General features: G+C 45.5%; 2 protein-coding genes across 2 annotated transcripts in view; one reads left to right on the top strand and one right to left on the bottom strand.

Annotated features, from left to right (window-relative positions):
- The window catches only part of LOC138521749 (butyrophilin subfamily 1 member A1-like), a 403,727-nt gene extending 396,866 nt beyond the window's left edge, over positions 1–6,861 (bottom strand). The window contains exon 1 of the mRNA XM_069634802.1: positions 6,752–6,861. The gene's annotated coding sequence lies outside the window, so the exon portion shown is untranslated. The remainder of the gene's footprint in view (positions 1–6,751) is intronic.
- LOC138521751 (E3 ubiquitin-protein ligase TRIM39-like) lies at positions 1,756–20,200 on the top strand. The gene is made up of 3 exons (XM_069634803.1): positions 1,756–3,276; positions 12,877–12,899; positions 15,284–20,200. Exons 1-3 carry the CDS (start codon positions 2,875–2,877, stop codon positions 15,537–15,539), a joined length of 681 nt encoding a protein of 226 aa, XP_069490904.1. The 5' UTR covers positions 1,756–2,874; the 3' UTR covers positions 15,540–20,200.
- Positions 20,201–21,793: the final 1,593 nt, after the last annotated feature.

The following is a 21,793-nucleotide window of genomic DNA, read 5'->3' on the forward strand; positions in this document are numbered from 1 at the left end:
TTTAATTGTAATTGTAAATGCTGGCTGCATGTACAATGGATCCCTATAGGGTCCGTCTGCTGTATGCTGGTGCATAAAGCAGGCGAACTCCATAGGGATCTCTAGTATTTGCGCCGGCATGGAAATCCATACTGGAGCAAATGCTCGAGCATTTGAATGGGGGAGAGGAAGGGAGGCGGCGGAAACGCAAGTTGCATTTTGCCCTTCTCTCAGTCATACAAATTCAGGAGACTGGGGCGTGATGTAGGAAACATGAGTCAAAGCCGTACACAAGGCTTTCACTCATGTTTTTTTATGTTACGTCCCAAATGAAAATGAGTTGCACTGTGATTTATCTGCAAAAGGTGGAGTTGTTAGAAGTGATTAAACTCACACTATTTAAAAAAAAGACTGCCTTCCGGTGGGTGAGATTTCATGATTTTAGGAACAAAATGGTGTCTCCGCTTAGTGACGCCTAGGCCGTCACCTAGAATTGCTTCATCTTTGCAGCGGCCCTCCTTCACTTCCCATATCACTTAATTTGGCAGGCAGATGTATAGTATCACCTGCCAGTCACTCCACCAGAGATTATAGCATAGCAGATTGACATTAATCTACCCTGTTGCTGCTAATCACTTAGGTTGCCCGGCCCATTCAGAGTACTACCCCGGGTTATGCTGTTATTGAGTCTTGCTTAGCACGCTGTCTCCCTTTTCCACGGTTTCTTGGAGCTTCAGCATCTGTAGGCAGTATGGTGGGGAGCTAATACGCAGGGATGCTTCGTTGCACTTTTGGTGTGTGCAGATCTCAAAAGATAAGGATGTCAGCAGTGTGTACATTTTAGATTATTTTTAAAGGGTGTGGAGAATTGGGTTTGGTGCATCTCTGGTGTGCTAGAATGGTGTTTGGGGATATTTAGCGCAGAGATTTGTCTTCTGGTGGAGTACGCCCCATTGTATAACCTGTGCTGTTTTGCTGGTGGAGTTGTGCGTCGAGATGTGTTGTTAGGCCAGGGGATACTTTTTCAGGTGACACTATGCCATGGCACAAATTCAGGGACCACAGTAGCTGTCAGTGTCCCGCGGCTTCCCTTCTGAACGCCCACTGACACCAAGGCACTGCAACGCCGCTCAGATTAATTTGGGATTATGGTACAATGCAGCTGGATGCGCACCACAAGCTATGAACTGGCAAAGCCAACCACCTACCATATCACAGCCCAGCATCAACATGCTGGCAGGTACCATCAAAATGTGCAATTTGTATTTAAAACATATGTTTCTGGCAATGTCATTAAATTGCATCAATGAGTGCTCATTTGGCACTCGTTCTCACATGCCTTTGGGACAACAGGAATGGGGTACCATACAAATAAATCTGCCCTGCCCACAGAAAGTCTCTGTAGTTAGCCCCTCCCCCTGCCCACCCCCTGACGTTTCCAAAGGATTTGCCAGTTGAAAGAGTTTTTAACAGACGCAACAGTAGACATTACAAATCAAGTGCCATAGCCCTCACAGAGGGAAACCGAAGGTCACAATTTAAATGACAAGTTAATTATTTAAAACATAAGTAAGGGGCAGGACTACAGGTACGCAGGAGGAGCCACAACATATTAATAACATGCGTGGAATGAACCAGTATTTGAATCAGAGGAGCTAACCGTTTGGAACTGTATTGTTTTGTAACAAATAATACAGTTCCCAACTATTTGCGCCTCTGATTCACATACTGGTTTTGTCAGTTAAATTCCTGCCAGGTGGCAAACCTACTTTCTCTTTGTCTGCCTGGCCTTTTCTGTTAGCGCGCGTTTCTTAATGTCTGTTTTGTTTTCTCTTTCCGCCTGTTTCTTTCTGGCAGTTTGCTGCCTCTGCCGTATCTTTAAGGCTGAGAGAAGGTTGCACATAGTTTGGACGTTTCCTCTCCCCTGGGGAGCGCCCAGCTGGCAGTAACCCAGGCCCTTCCCTCGCGGGGCCGCAGCTTGGCTGCAGAGGCGTGTTATTCTTTACTGCGACAAACAAGTACGTGGAATCGAAACCTTCGAGCAGTATCCGGGCTGCAGTCCTTCCTGAAACAGAGGCCGACGGAGAAGATGAACTGGTGTTTCGAGGACATCGGGGACCCGAGTAGACCCCCGCCTGGTGACCTGGGACTAGCTGACCCCCACCTGTGCTCTGCCAACTGCGCCAAAACCTGAGACGGAGCGGGTGCGCTGCTGAGGGCCATGGTCTATAGGGGGACTGAACTCGGTCTGTCAAGGCCTTGCTGAGACCACACAGGACGTCCTATGACGGTGCGGTGCCTACGCGCTGCGAACTGTGGACTAACTGGGGGCACAACAGACCGCTGCAGACGTCCAGTGCCTAACCGAGTCCTCCCCTTTGTTTTATCAACCAAGGCCTATGAAGAACCAGGCCTAACTGGGTCCGTGCCAGAAGTTCATCTACCAAAGCCTAATCTGGACCGAGGAGTGACAACCTACAAACCTGTGTGTGCCAAGCAAGACCTGACTGGGGCCACACCTCAGCAACGGTGGACTAACAGAGCCCACACTGGTGTTCTGCAACGAAGCCCACCCCTTTTCTCCACCAAAGAATACCTCACTGGGATATCAGCCTCACTGGCCCCATAGAGACTGCTGACTAGTGCCTAGCTACAGACTCTGTTTTGGCAACCTACACCCACAACTGAAACGCTACTGGCCAGGGCGTAACTTGGCATACACGCAAGCGTGTCCAGCCTAGGCTTAAGTAGACACACACCTGAGCGCCTCTGTCTAGGACCCGAGTCCACAACTACACCCATCCAGGCACACACAGTGCTTTGCCCACTAGGACCTCACCTAACGCACACAGGACCAGAGTCTGCCACTTACTGCCCAGGCCAGAAGAGCCTGCAATGGACCCCGAAGAGCAACTGCGCATGGAGGCCAGCTGCCCAGTCTGCCTCGAGTACTTCCGGGACCCAGTGATCATTGACTGTGGCCACAACTTCTGCCGCTCCTGCATTGTCCAAACCTGGGGGGGCCTGAATGGGGGTGTCTGCCCTCAGTGCAGAGCCGTCTCCAAGGGTGGCACCCTTCGCCCCAACCGTGTCCTCCGGAACATAGTGGGACTGCTACGGCAAATGCACTTGAACCAGAAAAAGAGGGCCACCCCAAACAACTGCCCAGCACACGAGGAGAAGCTGAGCCATTTTTGCGTGGACGACCAGAAGGCACTGTGTGTGTTGTGCACTATGACCTTTGACCACCTATCCCACCACATACTGCCCCTGGAGAAAGCGGGGATCGATACACCGGTAAGGACAAGGGCCTAGGGCCATCTTTCACCACATGCTGCCTTTGTAGGGCAATAAGGACTAGAACACATTGACAGGGTAGAGAGACAGGGGTAAGAAAAGGGCCCTCTTCCCACATGTGACCCATGTCTTAGGGGGCAGGGAGGCAGTAGTAGGGCTTGAGGACAGATTGCAGAGAGGGAAGCACAGGTAAGGACAGAGACACTGCCTGTCACTGCTACCCTGGTGACACAGGCACTCTTGAACCTGCTGCCCATACCTGCCATTGGGGCCTTTCACACTTTTCAATTGAAATGGGCCCTCATACCTTGGGGGAGGGGTGGCCTGTGACACTGACAAAGAAAGCTTAAAATCTTTTCTTAAGTCATCATCCAGCTTTTCGGCTCTGCAGCTGGCTTCCTTCCTATGTTTAATTCTTTGCCTTGATAATCCCCACTGCTACCCCCCCTCCCACCATTGTTTCTAGGATTTTCCCATAAAAAGATACCATACGTTGACACTTAGGCTATGTACATACTCCCTGTGGAAGTATCAGTCTTAGCAAATTAAAGGCATTGCCACTTTAAATGTGCATTTGCTGGAATGCACACAATGTTCAATTCTCACAGCCATATTTCATCCTGCTTTCAGCTCTTGGGAATAGAATATGCCTGGAGGTCATATGGGGCTCATGTTATGCAACCTTAATGATAAAACCAGGGAAAGCACACATTGCAGTTTGCTTTTGGAAACATATTCTCTATGTACCACACAGCTGCCTCGCCTACCCGAAGTCCTTTACCGAGGTTACATTGACTTCCCTTTTTCCATTTCTTACAAAATATTCATTGTGTGATCAGAAATGTGTTGCAGAGATTCACAACGACACAAACTGAAACTTCATTTGCTGCAAAAAAAGTAGTAACATTGTTCTAATGGGGCCTCAAACCATTTTGCAATGAGCCCCTGCACATCTTGTGCCAGCCGGGCAGCTGTCCCTGGAGGGGGTGGAGACAGAAGCACAGGAAAAGACTGTTCTGCTCCAGTGGGAGTGAACCTCACTGTGACAACAGATTATTGGGGTTCAGTGCAGCACACGTCCAATGGAACGCCCTGGCAATCTGAGCCAAAGCACAACAATGTCGCGCATGCTCCAAACATGCTATAGGACTTGCTGCTTCAGGGTGACCTTCCTTGGGTGATGCTTAGACAGTCTTTTTATTTGTTTTAAAGTTTGTACTTGTTTTTTTAATTGATAATTTGATGCACTGTAAGGAATGCATGTTGGTATGGTAGACCCACCAACTGTGTATTCGGGGCATTTGATTTTCAATGGTTCTCCATCCGTGATTCTTACAGTTCTTGTCCAGACAACTAGACTTGCCCCTGAGCCTCTCAGTAAGCTCTGTTCAGGCTATGTTTGATGTACATTCACCCTTTGTTCAACAGGAAACAAGTGAATCTTTTCAGGGCCAGCGTTATGTGTTCTGATATCACACATTTCTCGATCTCTTTCCTGTTTGGACTACGTTTCAGTGGGCACAGCATTGGGGGCCCTATGAGCCCCCACTGATGTTTTGTTTGTGAGAGAAGGGGGAATCTTCTTAGCAGCAGGAGCTGGGAGTTGGTCCTCTGTGATGTGTGGAGGGAGAAGGATAGTTTAGTACAAGCCACATGCCTTGGTTTTTTACTTTCTGCATGAAGGTATTAGGGGTGGTTCCCATTTTCCGTGTCCCGGATAGGAGCATTGTGTTCATAGATATGATTATTACAACAGCCTGATTAATTAAAATGTGGACTATCCGTCTTCCCTCCTGAATTCCTTGCTCCTGCCCTTCTCAGTCACCATGTGCATAGTAACAATTTTGTGGTGTGCCTAAACGCTTAAAAATAAATAAATGGCGCCCTTCGCGCACAGGTACTTTTCTTGTGTCGGGAAGTATGGCTTGTAGGCTGTTTGCGATTCCATGAGTTTGCTTTGGGGTGTTTCCCAAACAGTAGGGAACCTGTTTGCCATCAGCATACATTTGGAATTGTAATTCGTGTACACGGTTGCCCTGGTGGAGGAATCAGAGACGCCAGGTGCGCACAGATTTCTTCAGCAGGCACATTAACCCACTGAGCAATGCTAGTCAGATTATTCAGTGAATATAACACTAGGTGTTATCTGTGTTCAAATTGTAGTTCACAGTTTTGAAAGTTAGAAGGGCCAAGTTATTAATTCATCTTTCCGAGTTTAATTCTGTAGCATATTAATAGTAACATCTGTTATTTCAAAAGTATGAAAAATCAACAACTACACACATACAAACACATATTTACCGTTAGCTGGCTAGAAATGTCATGTATTTACTCGTCTTCCGACAAAATGCAACATTGCTTTTGAACTTTTTGTGCAGTCTCCGTTCTCTCATTTGTCACGCACATTTTCAGTTCACTGTTATTTCTGACACTCCTTGTTTCTGACAGACTGATAAGGCTGGGACAATGTCAGACACGGACCATGGTACTGATGCACGACTGACTCTGCCCCAGTCAAATTGGCCTTTCAGACCTCTTTCTTATTATTGTAGCAGAGCCCAGCTTCCATTCGGAAATAAATGCATTGAAACAGAAAACATGCTTGAGAGCGACCTACGCTCTATAATGTCACAGATTTATCCGTAGCCCTCACGGGTATTGCTACACCCCCACTCTCACCTGGCCGGCGTTGTGGTGGGGGGGGGGGGTTGCGTTGGTCATGAATACGGTTGCCAGGTATTTGTAGCTACAGCCTGAGGTGTCCTTGCTATGGGCGGTCTGCGTGACTCGCGTGTTTCCGTTGTAGGCAGTGCTGTGGAGGGGGTGGACAAGTAACCTGGGGGGCAAGTAAGACACACGGGCAGGTGAAGTGGCAGAACACATGCTGCAAAGGGTTAGCCCCAACCCCCTCCCTTCTCACCCAGCTACACAGGGCTAAGCAGGGTACCAAGGCACATTAGCAAGTGCCGCACCCAAAAGATTAGGGAGGCAGGAAGTCACAGGTGACCAACAATGGTCACCGTGAGGTGCCAACTGCTTCTCAGTGCAGCCGGCCAGGGGTGCATAGCCCAGGGCAAATCTGCGAAGATATAAGGGGCTGTCTGGTCAGCAAGAAACACAACCCTTGGTACTCAGTACGGAGCACCACACGTAATCTGCGTATGCAGAAGACTTTTCTTATTCCCAAAAACCCACCCACTCAAGGAAAGAAGGGGGAAAAGGGGAGAAGAAGAGAAGTACAGAGAAACGAACAGTGCCCACGTCATCATGGGAAGAAGAAGGTGGCACAGGCCAGGAGGCACAACCCTGGACCTCATGCCCAAAAGTGTATATGTATGTATTATATGGTTATTATTACTATATTGTGTAATATTACGTAATGTGCAATAAAAAAGCACAGCCTTTTCATTGCCAAACACTTAGACAATGTTTCAGTGATCATTGGGGAAGCGCAATATGGGTAACGGTCACCAACCTCTTGGCTCCACTGGTTACGCGCTTGTATGGAGCGTCCACTGGCACGTCTGTCTGTCACGCACAAACTCGCCTCGTCTGTCTGAAGTGGAGGTGTGCACGGCTTGCACCTTAACTACGTGTGGAAGGCCGGGCCTCTTTATACACGTACAACCCAGGGAGGGACTGGGCGATGACACTGGGTGGCAAGGGTGGGGCCTCGACTAACTGCTTACGGAATCCAGTTCGGAAGTGAGGGTGGGGGCCGGGAGTATTACAGGACCGCATTTGGCATTACTGTTGGTGAAGCTTGGCACTCTTCTTGCATTTTCCCAGCGCGCGGCAGGACCGACCCAATAGTACACTGACTATTTACTGTTCCAGGGAAAGCAGCGTTTCCAGTAGGGCAGACTGGCAGATAACATTGAGGTCCACATGAACATGTAATACCTTTCAGGGAATTCGAGTAATAATCAAATGACAGTACAGCAATTAATCAACCAGGAAGTCCAACACAAAATTACACAGATGCATAACAATGACCTTTTAAGGCAATGTTCGAATTGTCCATACCGTGCAAAGTGTTATGTGGTCTGTGAAATGTGGGGGTCACAAACTACCAAATCGGGGCATTTGTTACTACTCGCAGTTGTAAGTGAAACAAGAAAAGTATGGCAACGAGCCAAGATTGTGTAAGTGCAGGCTGCCTTCGCTTTACCACAGTTGCGGGTGACAAAGGACGTTCAAGGAGTGTTTTCGCTGCGACAGACTGGAAGACATAAAAAACGGACTCGTTGAAACCTTAGTTGAAGCATACCTAACATGACGTTTAGGTGTGGTTGTTAACTCTATGCTTGAGTCGAATGTGCACTTGTCTGCATTAGACCGCTTCTTTGCTACGTTTCCGGCACAGGACTCTGCACTGGTTTAGCGGGCTGCATCTTAGTAGATAGCTAACTCAGTGTGCCTCGGGCTTTGTATGCTCTGGTCCACTCTATGCAACGCCATTAAAGAAATAACAATTCTGTGCTTTTATGGCTGTTCCCAGCATGCACCCTTTGTTACAAATAATTGAGAGTAGCGATTTCTTAGCAAGCTGTGTCAGAAACTCACAATTTTAATATAAAAACAAAAGGAGGCGTAGATTTTGCATTGGCCTCTTTACAGTAAATCTACCGGCAGCAAAGAATGACATCGTTACACCTGAACAGAAACAGTGCTCCATGAAAGTGACCCAAGGTGCGCCCAGGTGGCCACCGTGAACCATTAATAGTCTATACACAACAGCTGGTCCTCAGACACTTCCCTTTCCTTGCTCATACGGCAATCCCCTCCAAATATTTAAGAGGGTAGAAGAGACGGGTCCGCCTTTAACAGGAGCATTGCCCCCTTTCTCTTGTTGATCTCAGAAATTGTTACCCAGTATGAAACAAGAAGCAAGTTTGAGAAGAGACGGGAGGGTCTCAGCAGGAAAGTCTATGCTTCTAGTCTTTATTGATATTGTGATTTTCAGACAGACCCAGCTAAGAAAATCTGTATTTTAGGTCAAGGCACTGAGGCATCCATTTTGCGCGTTCCAAGTGCATCTACAACCGCCTGAAAAAACAGTCTGAAGGTGTTTAAAACTACACACCTTGAAATTCGAACCGCTGGACCAACAAACGGACCGCAGAATGTCCTAGAGAAACCCCCCAAACAAAAAGGAAAAGGGACTTTGAAGCCATAACACCCCGTGAGGAACCACCCAAAGTTGTTCTTGTTTTTCTTTGCCTTAATTAGGAACACAGAATACTAAGCCTTGAAGGCAGACTGTGATATGTGGCCGAGGCTTCACTGGATACAGCGATTCAAGCTTCCTTGTTGGACAGAGGTCCTTCAGTTCTTGCACAGTTGCTCACAGTCCCTGGGGTTTGAAGTGCCCCGCACGGTGCACCTCTTTCTCGGATGCTATGTCTTCTCAGAATGTCGCTCGTCAGCTTCTCGTCCGATGGGGCTGGTGTAGTCTGCACATTCGCTGGACATCAGACTGCCCAGGATTCTAAGCAGGATCATGTTGGTCCTAGGAGTTGTTGGGCTTCAACCCTTATCAGGCAGGCCAGAGGCCTTTGAGACTTTTCCCTCCTCTACCACCAAGCTGGCAATCTCTCTGGCTCCGGGCCAACCCTCTTTATCGCTGTCTGTTCACCCCTCTCCACCTTCCTGTTTGTTGCCTCCCTCCTTTCTGCCTCCATCTGTCTCTCACTCTGCCTTTTCTCAAAGATTCGCTACTATCTAGTGTTGCCCTCCTTACTTCCGTTTTGGTTGCTTCTCCACTTTCTCTTTCAATCACATTCCAGACGTTCGTGTAGCCCCAGATGCCAACCTCTTCACTCCCACTGGGCCCTGAATCCCAAAGTACAAGGCAACATCCCAGGGTCCTTGGATCCTAACATGTTATACTCCTCTTAGCCCTCTCTTTGTTTTTCTCCACTACCTCTTGTTTTTTTCTGCACCTCCTTATTCTTTTATCTCCCTCACTTCCTTGCTTTGCTCCTGCTCTCCTTCTTAGACACCCCTCCTCTGTTGTTTAGCTTTCCTGCTTCTGCTTCTGTCATTATCTCCCCCTCCCTGATATTCCGTTGTCCTCCACTTTCCTTCTGAGCCTTTTCTCCATCTTCTTATGTTTGTTCAACAGCCTCTCTCTTGTGTCTCCTACTCCGCTCCTAGCTTCTTAATCTGCAACCCTCCTGCTCCTTCATGCCTCTCGCCTCCTCCCTGCTCCTGTACGGTCTCTCCTGCTCCCCTAGCCTCCAACTCTTGACTCCCACACCTCGCCAAAACCTAGTTCCTGTTTTAGACTCAAGCTGGTCTGCCTGCTTACATCGCAATTGTCTAATTGCCTCATTTGTGATCTTCTTACATGTAAAGTCTGTGGTTGGGACCCTGGCTGAGGCACTACGGGACCCCAGCTGTAGTTGATTGCTGGTTGCGCTGCAACGTGGGTCTACAGCCAAAGGTTTCCATGCAGGGGGCACCATCTTGGATTCTTCCGCTTCCTTCTCTCCAAAGACCAGGAGCCCGCGATGTCCATTGGAGTAGATGATGTTTGCCTACTTCCCACAAGTGTGGGCACTGACTAACCTCCCAAGAAAACCAAACCACCACCACTAACACTACACCCACACCACAGTACAACCATTGCACATCACGCAGTCCCCCGTACGCAAGATCTCATTCAAGTAGGTATTACCCAAGTTACCCGCGACGGAATAGGCAGAAATATTTTGCAGGCTGTTTTGACCAAAAATATATGTGGGGGGGGCAGCGGGGGGGCGGGGGGTTTGGGCTAATAAATAATATAGGGGGATTGGGAAGGGGGCTGCTGGGGGTTTCCCCTGCATATATTTTCGGGCAACTCTGCTGCCAAAAATTCGGCCAAATTGGCCACAGGGAATTTTAAACGAGCAATTTGTATGCACCCTTCAAGTAATCCCTCGAAAATCCGAGAAACTTCTCGGCCGCCTTAACTATTATATTGATAAATATATTGCATTATCATAACAGGTAAACCATATGGTCACGCGTCCGATTTTTAGATGAAATGCTTGTGCACATATCACCTTTAGGGCAAATGTAACTGTCCTGTTACGCAGGCGGGTCACCACTGTCTCCACAAGTATAGCGGGAATCTCCATCCTGGATCGCTGGCTTCATATCTTCGTTCGTTTTGCTGAGGAATTTCATTGAAACCCAATTTTACCGCCATGGTTCGATTGGTTTGAGTAGGATTTGGCGGATGGGTTTTTATGGGTAACTTTTTGTGCAGGTGTACCATCACATGTTCACTGCATCTCCTCCCTCTCCAATTCCTTCTCTAATCGTTTTGTGACAGCTTTACCCGTGCCAGAAATGTGCCACTGCCCATGTCCTGGTTTCCTTGTTGGCTGCCTGTAGAACCGAGACAGCCCGATGCATGGCATTTTTGCACGGTTCGAAGTGACTTTTCACTGCTGAAAAGTGACTTTGCACTGCAGACACAAACCCAGATTCATGGAACTGTGCAAAAGTGTATTTTTGCAGTGTATCGTCATTTTTGCAGTACAAAATGACTTTGTACTGCAAAAATACGCTTTGCAGAGTTCCATTGATCAGGGTTTGTGTCGGCAGTGCAAAGTCACTTTGAACCGTGCAAAAATTCAATGAATCGGGTTTGACTGCCATGCTATTATACAAGTCTATGCAAAAAGGACGACGATACGTGTCCTTGGCACTAAAGGGGTTAATGCTTCTGTGAAGTGGCTTTATTTTAACTCCCATTGAGGCAAAAGATAGGAGCTGAACTGTACTGTCTGGTGTTATCTTGTGTATTGTGTGCTTGTTGTGCTACTTTTGTGAATCGTTTTTTGATTCATGTAACGCAATGTAAACTGGTCTTATAGGACAAAGCCTTTGCTATTAATGCCGATGTTCCGTTTTCAGTTCAAGGGCAAGCGGCCCATTATGGCAGCACTTTGTGCATTTCTTACATGTGGCAAATATTTCCAATTGCAATATATTAGCCAGGCATCAACGCCACCCACTCCGTGCATGAATGCCAGTTCTCCACACGCACAAAACGATTCATATCTTACTTGCCAAGTATGAACTAGTGCTGGTAAGATAGCTTAGTGGGTTGAGTGCTCGCTGCTACGATCTGTGAAGGCTCGAATCGCGGCTAGACCAACTCAGCCTTTCATCCTTCCAAGATCGATTAAAAAAAAAAAAGGACCGGTTTCTGTTGGGTGATGACTGTCTGTACATATTTTCTATGTACATCTCTTTGGCGGAAGCATGACGTAAATAACAGTGTTATCACCCACTAGTGGTGAGTGCGTATGTTATTGCCTAGTTTAATCTTTTGTGCTTGGCTTGCTTTTTCACTTAGCTGGCATGTAACCGCTGGTTTCTTTCTTTTGTTTTGTTTACTCTGTTTTTTTTTGTTTTGTATGTTGTATTTAATCACTGTTTAATGTTTTTTAGCCTTCTTTTCTCTGGTGTCTTCTTGTGTGTGTAATGTCTAGCCACGCCCGTCCCTTCACCGTGACTTGGCGAACTTCTGAAAACTGCTTGCACGGATGTGCTCTGCCGTGTGGTGCCAAGGCTATGACCACCTTGCCCTCAAAGGTGATCTGCGCCTTTCCAGGGGGCTGTGCACAAACGTGCTGGCCACCCCCCCCCCCCCCCCTGAATACATTGGGGACGGGAGCGCACTCCCAACTGTGGAGGACCAGAAGGAGGACATATAGCACTGGCTTTTATTCACTTTTAAAAGAAAAAGAAAAGCGCCTAATTGTCCCTGTTGTTATGAGGGTTTCCCTTCCCACGAAACTATATACTAAGGGTGCTCGTATTAAGTTAAATCAAAATATAGTCCTCCGTCCAAATCCTGTCATATAACTTGCCCTACCACTTTATGGAAAAAGAGCTCCAAGTTATTGTCGGAGCCACGTCCTCTATGTTCCGACTGCTTTACTTCAAAACCCAGGTGGGATCTCAGACCCCAGCCTCATCTGGTGCGGTACTGCCAGAACAGTGTTAATTTCCTCAAAGAAAAAGTTCCCCCTGTCTCTCTCATTCATGCAATGAGAACTTCAATTCGTTTAATAAACCAAATGTCCCATCTCTTCTAATGGGAGGTATGCTTTCCTTAATCCGTCTCCACAAATATCCGGCTTCAGCCGGACTCCCTAAATCCTTCTGACTGTCTTCCTTAGTCCCAGGGGCAGGATCTCTACTGCACAGGATTTCAGGGCTCCCGTAACCCTTCTTGGTGGTCTTTGTCTACTCACTAAAGTCTCAGCTTGTGTGACATAACTGGTCCTCCCTCCTATCTGTAGTTCTATGGCTGGACAGTGCTGAGGGTTCAGGGAGCTACATTCTGGAAGTCCCAGTCCCATACAATTAGGTGCATGAAAGCAGCAACTTTAGCTAGAATATTACATGTCTCCGTTTTTAACACCAGCAGTCCAGAGTCCAAGAGGTGCTTAATGTCTTTGTTCTCTATACAAGTAACCCCACTCCTTCGCTGACCTGATATCCTACCCACTCACCCGTCCATTCAATGTGTGCCGTTGCTTGCCAGACATATCAAACGATTCATAACCGTGATTTTGCCTTATTTTCTTGCAGAATCCACCACAACATCAGAGAAGGTAAGGAACCACCTGACTGTCTACGTGTGCAGTATGAGATTAACATGGGAGAAGGTGCTGTAGGCAAATATAGGGTTTGTAGGGTCTCCTTTTATGTTACTGCATGTGGCGTGATCAGTAATTCTGCTACCTCCACAATCAGGAGGGGGGGTCTTTGAATGCAGCACCCCTGATTCTGCTTTTTGTTTAGTGAGTACCTTCAGACTAGTAGCCAGGTGAGCAGCACCGTAGCAAATACGTGTTTGTATGCATCACCCCCTCCTAAAGATGCTGGGGCTCTCAAGTGGTCCTGGGGGCTATTAAAAAATGTATCAATGAATAAGTAAGCCTAGACCAAAGAAGGGGTCATTATCACTGAATAATGCCTCTGCAAAGTTATTGCCCAAGGCAAAGCGAAGGGCATTATCGCAAGTGATCATTATAAATGTGCACCTGTGAGCAGTATCTGACAGTTCCTCTGCAGAAGATAAGGTCCAGCTTGCTCTGTAGGGACTTGCTGATGAATGGGCTTCTCTGCTTCCTGCCCTGATTCACATCCAAGGGGGAAATGCAAATAGTGGGCTTCCCATGTTAAAGGCCTGCTCGGCAGCACTTTGGGGCAATTGATATTGATATTGATAGTTTATTTGTATAGCGCCTATACACACATGTGTTTCAAAGAGCTTCCAGGCTAGGGAGGGAGCAAGGGAAAATACAATGACGTTCTTCCAAGGCTTTGAGACATTAAGAATGTGAAATTAACTTTCGTACTAGGCCTGACGACATTTCAGATAGTTCAAGAGCTTTGATAATGATAAGGAGGGGAGGCAGGGAGGGGGAGGTAGGAGATGAGACAAACAACAACTATCTTACTAGGCCTGACTACATTTCTGGTAGTGCAGGGGAATGACAAAAGGTTAGGGAAGGGGGGGGGGGGGAGGAGAGGAACAAAACAAGCGACTATCGTACTAGGCCTGACGACATTTCTGGTAGTGCCGGAGATTGACAAAAGGTGAAGGGGGGAGGGGGAGGGTTATGGGGATGGAGTGGAACCAGAATATCATACTAGGTCTGACAACAATTCTGATAGGGTAAGTGCACAAAATATAGTGAGCGGAGGGGGAGAGAAGAGAGGGAATAGGCAGGGAGAGGAAGAGAAGACTGGGAAGGAGTGAGTGTGGCGAAAGAGAGGAAGAATCAAAGCCGGCAAAATAATACAGTGTTGGAGCACATAAGCAAGTGGAGAGAGCACATCAGGTTGCAGAGGCCAGTACTGAACACATAATGTTGCAAGAGATCAGCAAGTGCAAGCCAGGATTCATGTCGTAGATGGGCACAACATAACTCACGGTCACCATGATTACCTGATGCTTAAGGAAGTCCAGCATGAGAACAACGAGATTCGAGATGGGTGAACCAACATGAGTCACATGAGTCCATAAGTCAAATCAAAGCATCAGCAACATGGCGGTGATGGTGTCACCATAATGTGTCAATACAAACTCCCACAGTGGGCAAGGAGGGATTGTTGATGCAGGGTGGGATAGCAGGAGAGGGCTGCCTTGGGGGTGGACAGCAAGATGAAGGATTTAAGCGTACTGGCATCACATGCATACAACAGGGGGGACAGCAAAATACAAGAGGCAGGCAGCGTTACACAACTTGCACAACTTACTATGCCACGGAGCACCTGTCCTCACCACAGCCCCAGAGAAGTTGACGGTGGTGTTGCTTGATGCTGGTGGGTATGGCCTGTGGGGACAGAGGGAGTAAACACATGTTGGTGCATGCTTACCTGCTGTCTGAGCATGGTTTTGGGCCCTGGGTCCTCCTGGTCCGAACAGGACCAAACAGGTATTGCCTTTTTCTTTGTCTGCCCTTTGCTTCAGACCCCCAGGCGAGAGACGCCCTTGATCTAGAGCACGAAGGAAGAGGCAGGGCTAAGAAGGTGGGCGGGACTTAGGCCAGGTGACCTAGATCCACTTGCACCTGCCCCCCATCTGCAGGAAAAGACGCTGGAGGGCTCCTTACATAGGGAAAAAGAGCGGCAACCAAGATGGCACCAGGTGGGCGGAGCTTGCTAAGTGGGGAAAAAGAGCAGCAATCAGGAAGGCACCAGGTGGGCAGGGCTTTGGCCAGGTGACCTAGATCCACTTGCACCTGCTCCCCATATGCAATGCACCTATGGCTGCTACGAGCCTAAATCCTAGTGGGGGCAACTCGCCTTTTCACCATTCTAAGATTGATCAAATAAGTTGCTGGTTTATGAGCTGGCAGCAGTTTTGTTGCAATCTTTGTAGCCGGTCCTGTCACTCGCAGGAGGGAGTATGTGCGATGCATACGCTGACCTTTCTTATAGAGTGCTGTCTTCCTTCTCAGTCTCTGTGTGTTTTGTCCCTCTCTAGAGTGAATGCTCCTCAGAATCATACAAGCACAAATACCACACTGGCTGCGCCAGAGGACGGGATGCGGTGCGCTCGCAGAGCTCTCAACAGCACAGGAAGTTTATCCTCTTCAGTAAGTGATGTGGATGTTGAGGAAGCAGCTAGCAACTACTCTAAGAAAGTTAATGGAACTTCTTGGAAAACATCCAGCTCTTCAAAGAAACTTTGGCCGGGATTTCTTTTTAGTACATCTACATCCTATAGAGAATCAACATGAGCTTTTAAGCTTTTGGGTTGAACACAACTTTTCTCGGGTTGCATGAGGCCTCTTGGAGACATCCTCAACCTCCAAGTGTCCTCCCTGCTGGGAGATGCTGACCACAGTTGGTTGGTGTCCGCCGTGGGATCAGCCTACAAGGAAGATGATGCAGACATCGAGAGATATTCCAGAATGTAACAGTGCTTGGGTCAGATGTCAAGCACTGTTTGGTAGACAATGGAAATAAAATGAGAGGGTTGGAAAGTGGTGGAAGGGGGCAGGGGCAGAATTGATTATACAAATGTATATAGATTTGAATTTGATTTGGTTATGTCTCATATACCTGAACATCAAAGCACCCAGGTGGAGAATTTCAAGGAGAACACGTGACTGGTAGTAACAGCCTGGTCAAAACAGGGATTTATGATGCCTTAGGATAATCAGCATTGCCAGAATCTTGTACTATTGACACTGTTCATGCCAGCTAAAAGGAGGAAAAAGGGATCGAGTTCCCCGTCACTGTGCTGTTCTAGACGGTCATACCTGCTGCAGCAGCCCATGACAGGCTACATGTCCAAACAGGAAGGCGCTACTTCATCCCACAAATATAATTCTCTAAGGATGTCTGTGCATTGGATACCGGGCAAGTGCACTTCAATCTCAACGAGCCTCCTAGTTTCTGGGAGAGGAAACATCTCCAAAAGAAAGAAGAAGGGCAGCCCTGGCCAGGAGCCCAATCTCTGACACTTTATCCTCACATTCAAACCCTGAGGCTGCGTCCGAATGAGTGTAAGTATATACATAATATATAAAATATGGTTACAGACACTTTAATGATCGCGAGAGTTTTATAAAAAAAAAAGAGATGAGCACCAAGCCTGAATCCATTGTATACTTAGTGATTCACGTATGCAGCCCTTTTATCACAGACATATTTGTCAAATAGACATTATGTAGTCATTCTTAGGTTCCCAAAAGGCTCTTTGATTTTATGTAAAGGCACCAAGAACGCTTGTTGGTGTTATTTGCTCCCTTTAGCTTTCTGATTGGGTATTCCGAAAGAGTAGAACAGAAGTGTTCCAGATACTCCACCTTGGAATGGTCACCTATCAGAAAACAATATTTATGGTTCTTCTAGGTTTTGGTACTGTGCTTTGCTGATTAGGGCCGGTGCACATTTCATATGAAAACTACCAATGAAGTAAAGAGGGAGACGCCACACGATGGGGCAGATAGTCAACCCCACCCGCCCCCCACCGAATAGACATGGACAGGTCACCAGGTGGATCCAAGATAACACAATCGCCACAATCGTTCGGCATGAGGACAGTTCAAGTTTTTAAAATGTTGTTGTTTTGTTCAGTTTGTTGTTACTCTTTTGGAATCAACCGAATACGTTTTGAAATTGCAATATGGCGCAAGAAATCAGTGGGAGGGGGAGATTGACACTGATGTAATGCTAATTTCAAAATGCCAATCAAAACATTTTAAAATAAATTCATATGAAAACTACCATATATATGCTGTAAGTGATTATTACAAACAAACATTCAAAAATAATACAAATAGGCAGTTTACAGTGTTGGTACCATTAAATCATGTTTTTTTGAACAGCTTCTTTTGCTGAGAATACACACAGTTGTGTCTCTCTAAATCTCTGTCCTTCTTGCAAGAGGTTGTGCGCAGATTAAAACCATTGATCTGTTTCTTCTGTGAGCACCAATGTAACTGTTAGACTATGCACAAACTTTAATAGTTAACTATATATATCTATAATATATATAATACACAGTTGTAGCCTCTGCAGCCGGCTCTGTCAGAACCCTAGCACCCCTCCCTGCCCCAATTCCACCCCCCACATAGAGCCTACTATCCTCCACCTGTATGGTCAGTGCACCCTCGGTGTGGTGGCAACATTCCATTCTTGCAAGAGACATGCAATGATAGTATGTAGTTCCAAACACCAAACCAGTCCAGACCTCAGGGGGTTCCACTTGGTTGGCCCTAGCAAACTATCGCCGTACAGCGTGGCTTTTTCCCATAGAGAGACAGCGATGGGGAGACTGGTGGATCAGCATATGATAGGCCAGGTGCAGCTAGTGTTGAGTTACTTTGGATGAAACTCTACCAGGAGAACTGTCTTGTTTATAATTAATTAATTTTAAAACCTACAATGGAAATTCATGATAACTCGAAGGCGCCCTCCTGTTTAAGTATGTCAAGATTTTATTTAAGATCTATTGGCCTTGAGTATTTTTGGACAGGCCTTGTCTACCCGTCTATGAATGAAATTCCACTATTGAAGTAGAAATATTGATCATGAATGGACGAACGGAACATGGTTAATACTGGAAAAAGCCGCACAGCAAAACAATATTTTGAAATAAAACTCATACCTGGATGCAGACAGTATTTGAATTGAAAGAAACTTACATGAGATGGTCTATGTTAATCCACTTGGTTTGTGCACCTGTGGTGGAATTGAATCTGTAATACATACAGCTAATGCATGTTTGCCCTGTATACAAAATCTTCACCAGAATGTGGATGGTCCCTTTGCTGTGGGGAAAAGGGGTGAGGATGGTTGCATGCACTAACCCGATTAGTAAGATGTGTTGAACAACAGAACGCTTAACACAAGAGAAGGGATTTCATAGGCTTTATTCTTTTCAGGGTAGTTAAAGGGATTTCAAAGGCTTTATTCTTACCAGGGTGTGTAATGGGATACGCACACAGCAGTACTAGGGGTTTTCGAAAAATACTAAGGGCATTCCTCTCTCTGAACAAGAAAAAGGAACGAGGAAGGGATGAGCTAAAGTATCTCCAGGTTTCTCTTGTCAATCAGGGGTCTTGGAGTTCTTCTGGAACTTTGGCTGCTTCCCTTTCCTTGTTCTGGGGTTGTAGCGTCCCTTATGCATCATGATCATGTCTCCTCTGAGGAGGGGGAATGAGATGCATGCCTGCCAGTCCCAGATAATCTGCAATAACTAAAAAGGCAATCCTCCAGCGTTGGATCTTTCATCGATCCACATGCTGTCTGAATATTCCCCAATCACTTTAGTGTTTTTCTCCGAGTCGTTATCGGCCATCTTACTCTGCAGCTAAAGGGCAGCATCTACCTCAGCATCTCCCCTAGAGGCTCACTTTAGATTTGTACCGCACGTTCGTTCAAGTGTTGGGAGTCCTCTACCAGCTCTCCGCGCTTCTTCAATGATTTTTCAACAAAGATGTAGTCCTGCAAAAGGTGTTGGAAAGTGCTACATTGCAGGGTCTTGGGGGACGGGGGGTTCTGTCTGGTGTCTGCATCTCTCTCATCAGTTTAGATTGTCTTGGGCGGATAGTCCAGCGGCAACATGCTTGCTTGGGAAGCAAGACGACACGGCGCAACACAGGTTCGATCCCCGGGTCCGTGCTTAGAAACCTCTGGGTATTAAGCGTGTTATAAATAACCTATCATATCATAGTGCACAATAATGTTCTTGATCCTCCGAATCACAGTGTGAGGGATATGGCGCGTGGCATGCGTCCTGGCAATCCACAGTCTAAGGAATATAGCATCTGCCATGCATATATGTAAACATGATGCTTTTATTTGATTTTATAATTGCAGTATTATTAGATTGCCCGCTTAATGTTTAGTGAATGTGTTTTATGTGAAAGGACAGTAAATAAGAAACATGAATATGTTAACATTAAAAAAATTTTTTTGCTTTAGTAAAAATGATTTGGGGGTGTAGGCCAATACCCAAGATGACATTGCTGCTTGTGACAGGTAACTAGGAGTATAATGATTATGCCAAATAATGATCATTTGCCTTGTTAAACTGAGAGATGTTGATCTAAGTATTATGGTTATTTATTTTCTGATTATGATTTATGGCAATTTCACATGCTACGTTATGCTTAACTATTGACCACATACATCTCTTCAAGTTTATCATTTAATTCCAAAACATGAAGTTAGTACACAACAAGAATTCATGGTCTCAACACACTTTGTTAATAATGTTTACTAAATGTGCATGTCTAACCATCGGTGTCCAGTCATAATATCGAATACAAAATTTCGAATGGCAAAAAAGTTGAATCAAAAATGTCGAAAAAAAAAATGTCGAATTATTTTTTTTTTCGATATTTTTTTTTGGGCTCTAGTTTATATAAAAAAAATAGGTAAAAACAAAAAAAAAAAGAAAAAACGGGGGTTGGGGGGAACCCCCCATTTCGAAAAAAAAACGTCATAAAAAATAAATTCGACATTTTTTTCGACATTTTTTTTTCGACTTTTTGACTTTCGAAATTTTTGATTTCGAAATTATGACTATAAACCCTAACCATCTACTCAAATTTTGCAAGTAACCGAGTTTGCAGCTAATGAGCCTTAACATTCTGACAAACAGGTTTAATGCATGAAAGCGAACAGCGATAACTTCCCAACCCATTATTACACAACAAGCAATAACATTCTGTAGGCCCAAAAGTGCTTAAGTGAATTTCATGGGGTACACAGGCCAACCCATTCTCTTCTTCTAGACAAACCTTTTAATTAATTTCAAATATATGAGCGTGGTCTTTACCCTTGACATTGTGATGAAGACTGAGTATCTAGATAAGTCTTGTACAAATGGATTCCGGGTTATAATAGCTTTTTGGAGAAATTAAACACTATGCCTTTGATCGTGTTGGCTATGAGTTTTTTAAATGCCTTATTCTTTGCTGATAATAAGCCGCAGCACAGGCAGTGTCACGGTTGCTGACATTCCAGGAACAAAAAGATCAAACAGATGGGGATGTATGTAATTATTTGGGAATCTAGTTCATGGTGTACCTGAAATAAGTGGATTCAGTAGAGCTCAATAACCCTGACTTGGTTGTTGACAGGTTCTCTAGAAAAGTTCTCTCCAGAAAAAACATCTTTGGAGGTCTATGAAATGCAAGTAGGACAGGCCTCCATTTAGGGAACTGAGTCGTGGAGTCTCTGCTCTGTTCCCAAGTTAGTAGCATCAAAAACATTTTTTTTTTAAAAAAAGGTCCTGGGTTTCCCTAAAATCAGTTAAAAACCTGCATTGCACTTCGAGCTATAAATAAAGGTTATTGACTCAGTTATTGCCTCAGACCCTGCTCTATACTGGGTATGGATATGTGTGAATTCCTTTTTCCCCAAATATGAGGAGGCCTGCATCGATGTTCGAAGCCCGTATAGTGGTAAGTCATGACCCTGGTTCAATCACATTAGGAAATTGATAATTTGCCCTAAATCTCCAAGATATGGCGGGACGAAATCCGGCATCCAGGAATTCACCATGCAAGCTAAGCGTTAAACATGCCTACTCTGTGCTGGTTGTAAAGGTAATGACAGAGAAATGTGCGACCCCACAGCCGTTAGTATTGTATGAACAGAGAAGAGTTGGGCAATGACTGCTATCTTGACCTTTGCTAAACCACACTTTGCTTGTATTCAATGACATTGAGGTTTCACTAGCCACCTTCTTGGGAAAATGAAATTCCTCATCATCAATCTCCTGTCCCCAATGCATGGTTGGGGAAACACTGCAACCTTTCTTTTTTATACAGTGCCCCACCGTTTTTAATTTGTTTGGGGTCAGACAATCCACGCTGAAAATGTATGTACATTTACAAAGGATTCTTCTGTAGTCTTTGCAGTGGCCCATTTCATGTAGAAGGCTTGTTTCAGGAGGAACCGATGATCCTGCAAGGGCTCTTGTTGTTCATTACTATGCGCTATGCACCATAATGTCTTATCATGAGGATGGATGGATTTTATTATATTATATGTATAATATTGCGTAAATGATCTTGAATAGGTTTTATTTTTGTACTACTTGTTGTAAAACAAATGTGAAAAGCAACGAATCACTCAATTTAAATAAACCTATTTTGGAGAATTATAGAGAGTGGGTATGAAAGGAAAAGACACAACAGGGAAAATGCATATGGAAAAATATAGTGGTATGGAAACTTAAACCACGTAGTGACGCATACAAAAACATTACATTGTTTATAAATGACTACTAAATTGCTGAAGTTAATTTTAATCGTCATCAGATAGTGTAATAATATGAGGCTACTGGTTGTCTGGTACTGATGATACTAATTATTGTTAATAATTCATATCTTAGAATCAGAGGAAGAAACTTCAGATTGTGATCAAAATCTGCTTTCAAACTTGGCAGTAGTTATTGGAGTATAAACATTTAAATTATAAAAAAATGTGTGCTGTTGGGGTTTAGGATCTATGGCAAATGCCAATCAGC

This window comes from Ambystoma mexicanum, chromosome 13, assembly GCF_040938575.1.
Source record: "Ambystoma mexicanum isolate Mex_15411 chromosome 13, UKY_AmexF1_1, whole genome shotgun sequence".
Classification (NCBI taxonomy): domain Eukaryota; kingdom Metazoa; phylum Chordata; class Amphibia; order Caudata; family Ambystomatidae; genus Ambystoma; species Ambystoma mexicanum.

What these genes read in the sequence shown, in the direction of transcription:
- LOC138521751 (XM_069634803.1), top strand. Translation starts at nt 2,875, where the DNA reads ATGGACCCCGAAGAGCAACTGCGCATGGAGGCCAGCTGCCCAGTCTGC. An exon ending in AAGCGGGGATCGATACACCG is followed by an intron (nt 3,277 to 12,876) that starts GTAAGGACAAGG and finishes ATTTTCTTGCAG; the next exon opens with AATCCACCACAACATCAGAG. An exon ending in CCACCACAACATCAGAGAAG is followed by an intron (nt 12,900 to 15,283) that starts GTAAGGAACCAC and finishes GTCCCTCTCTAG; the next exon opens with AGTGAATGCTCCTCAGAATC.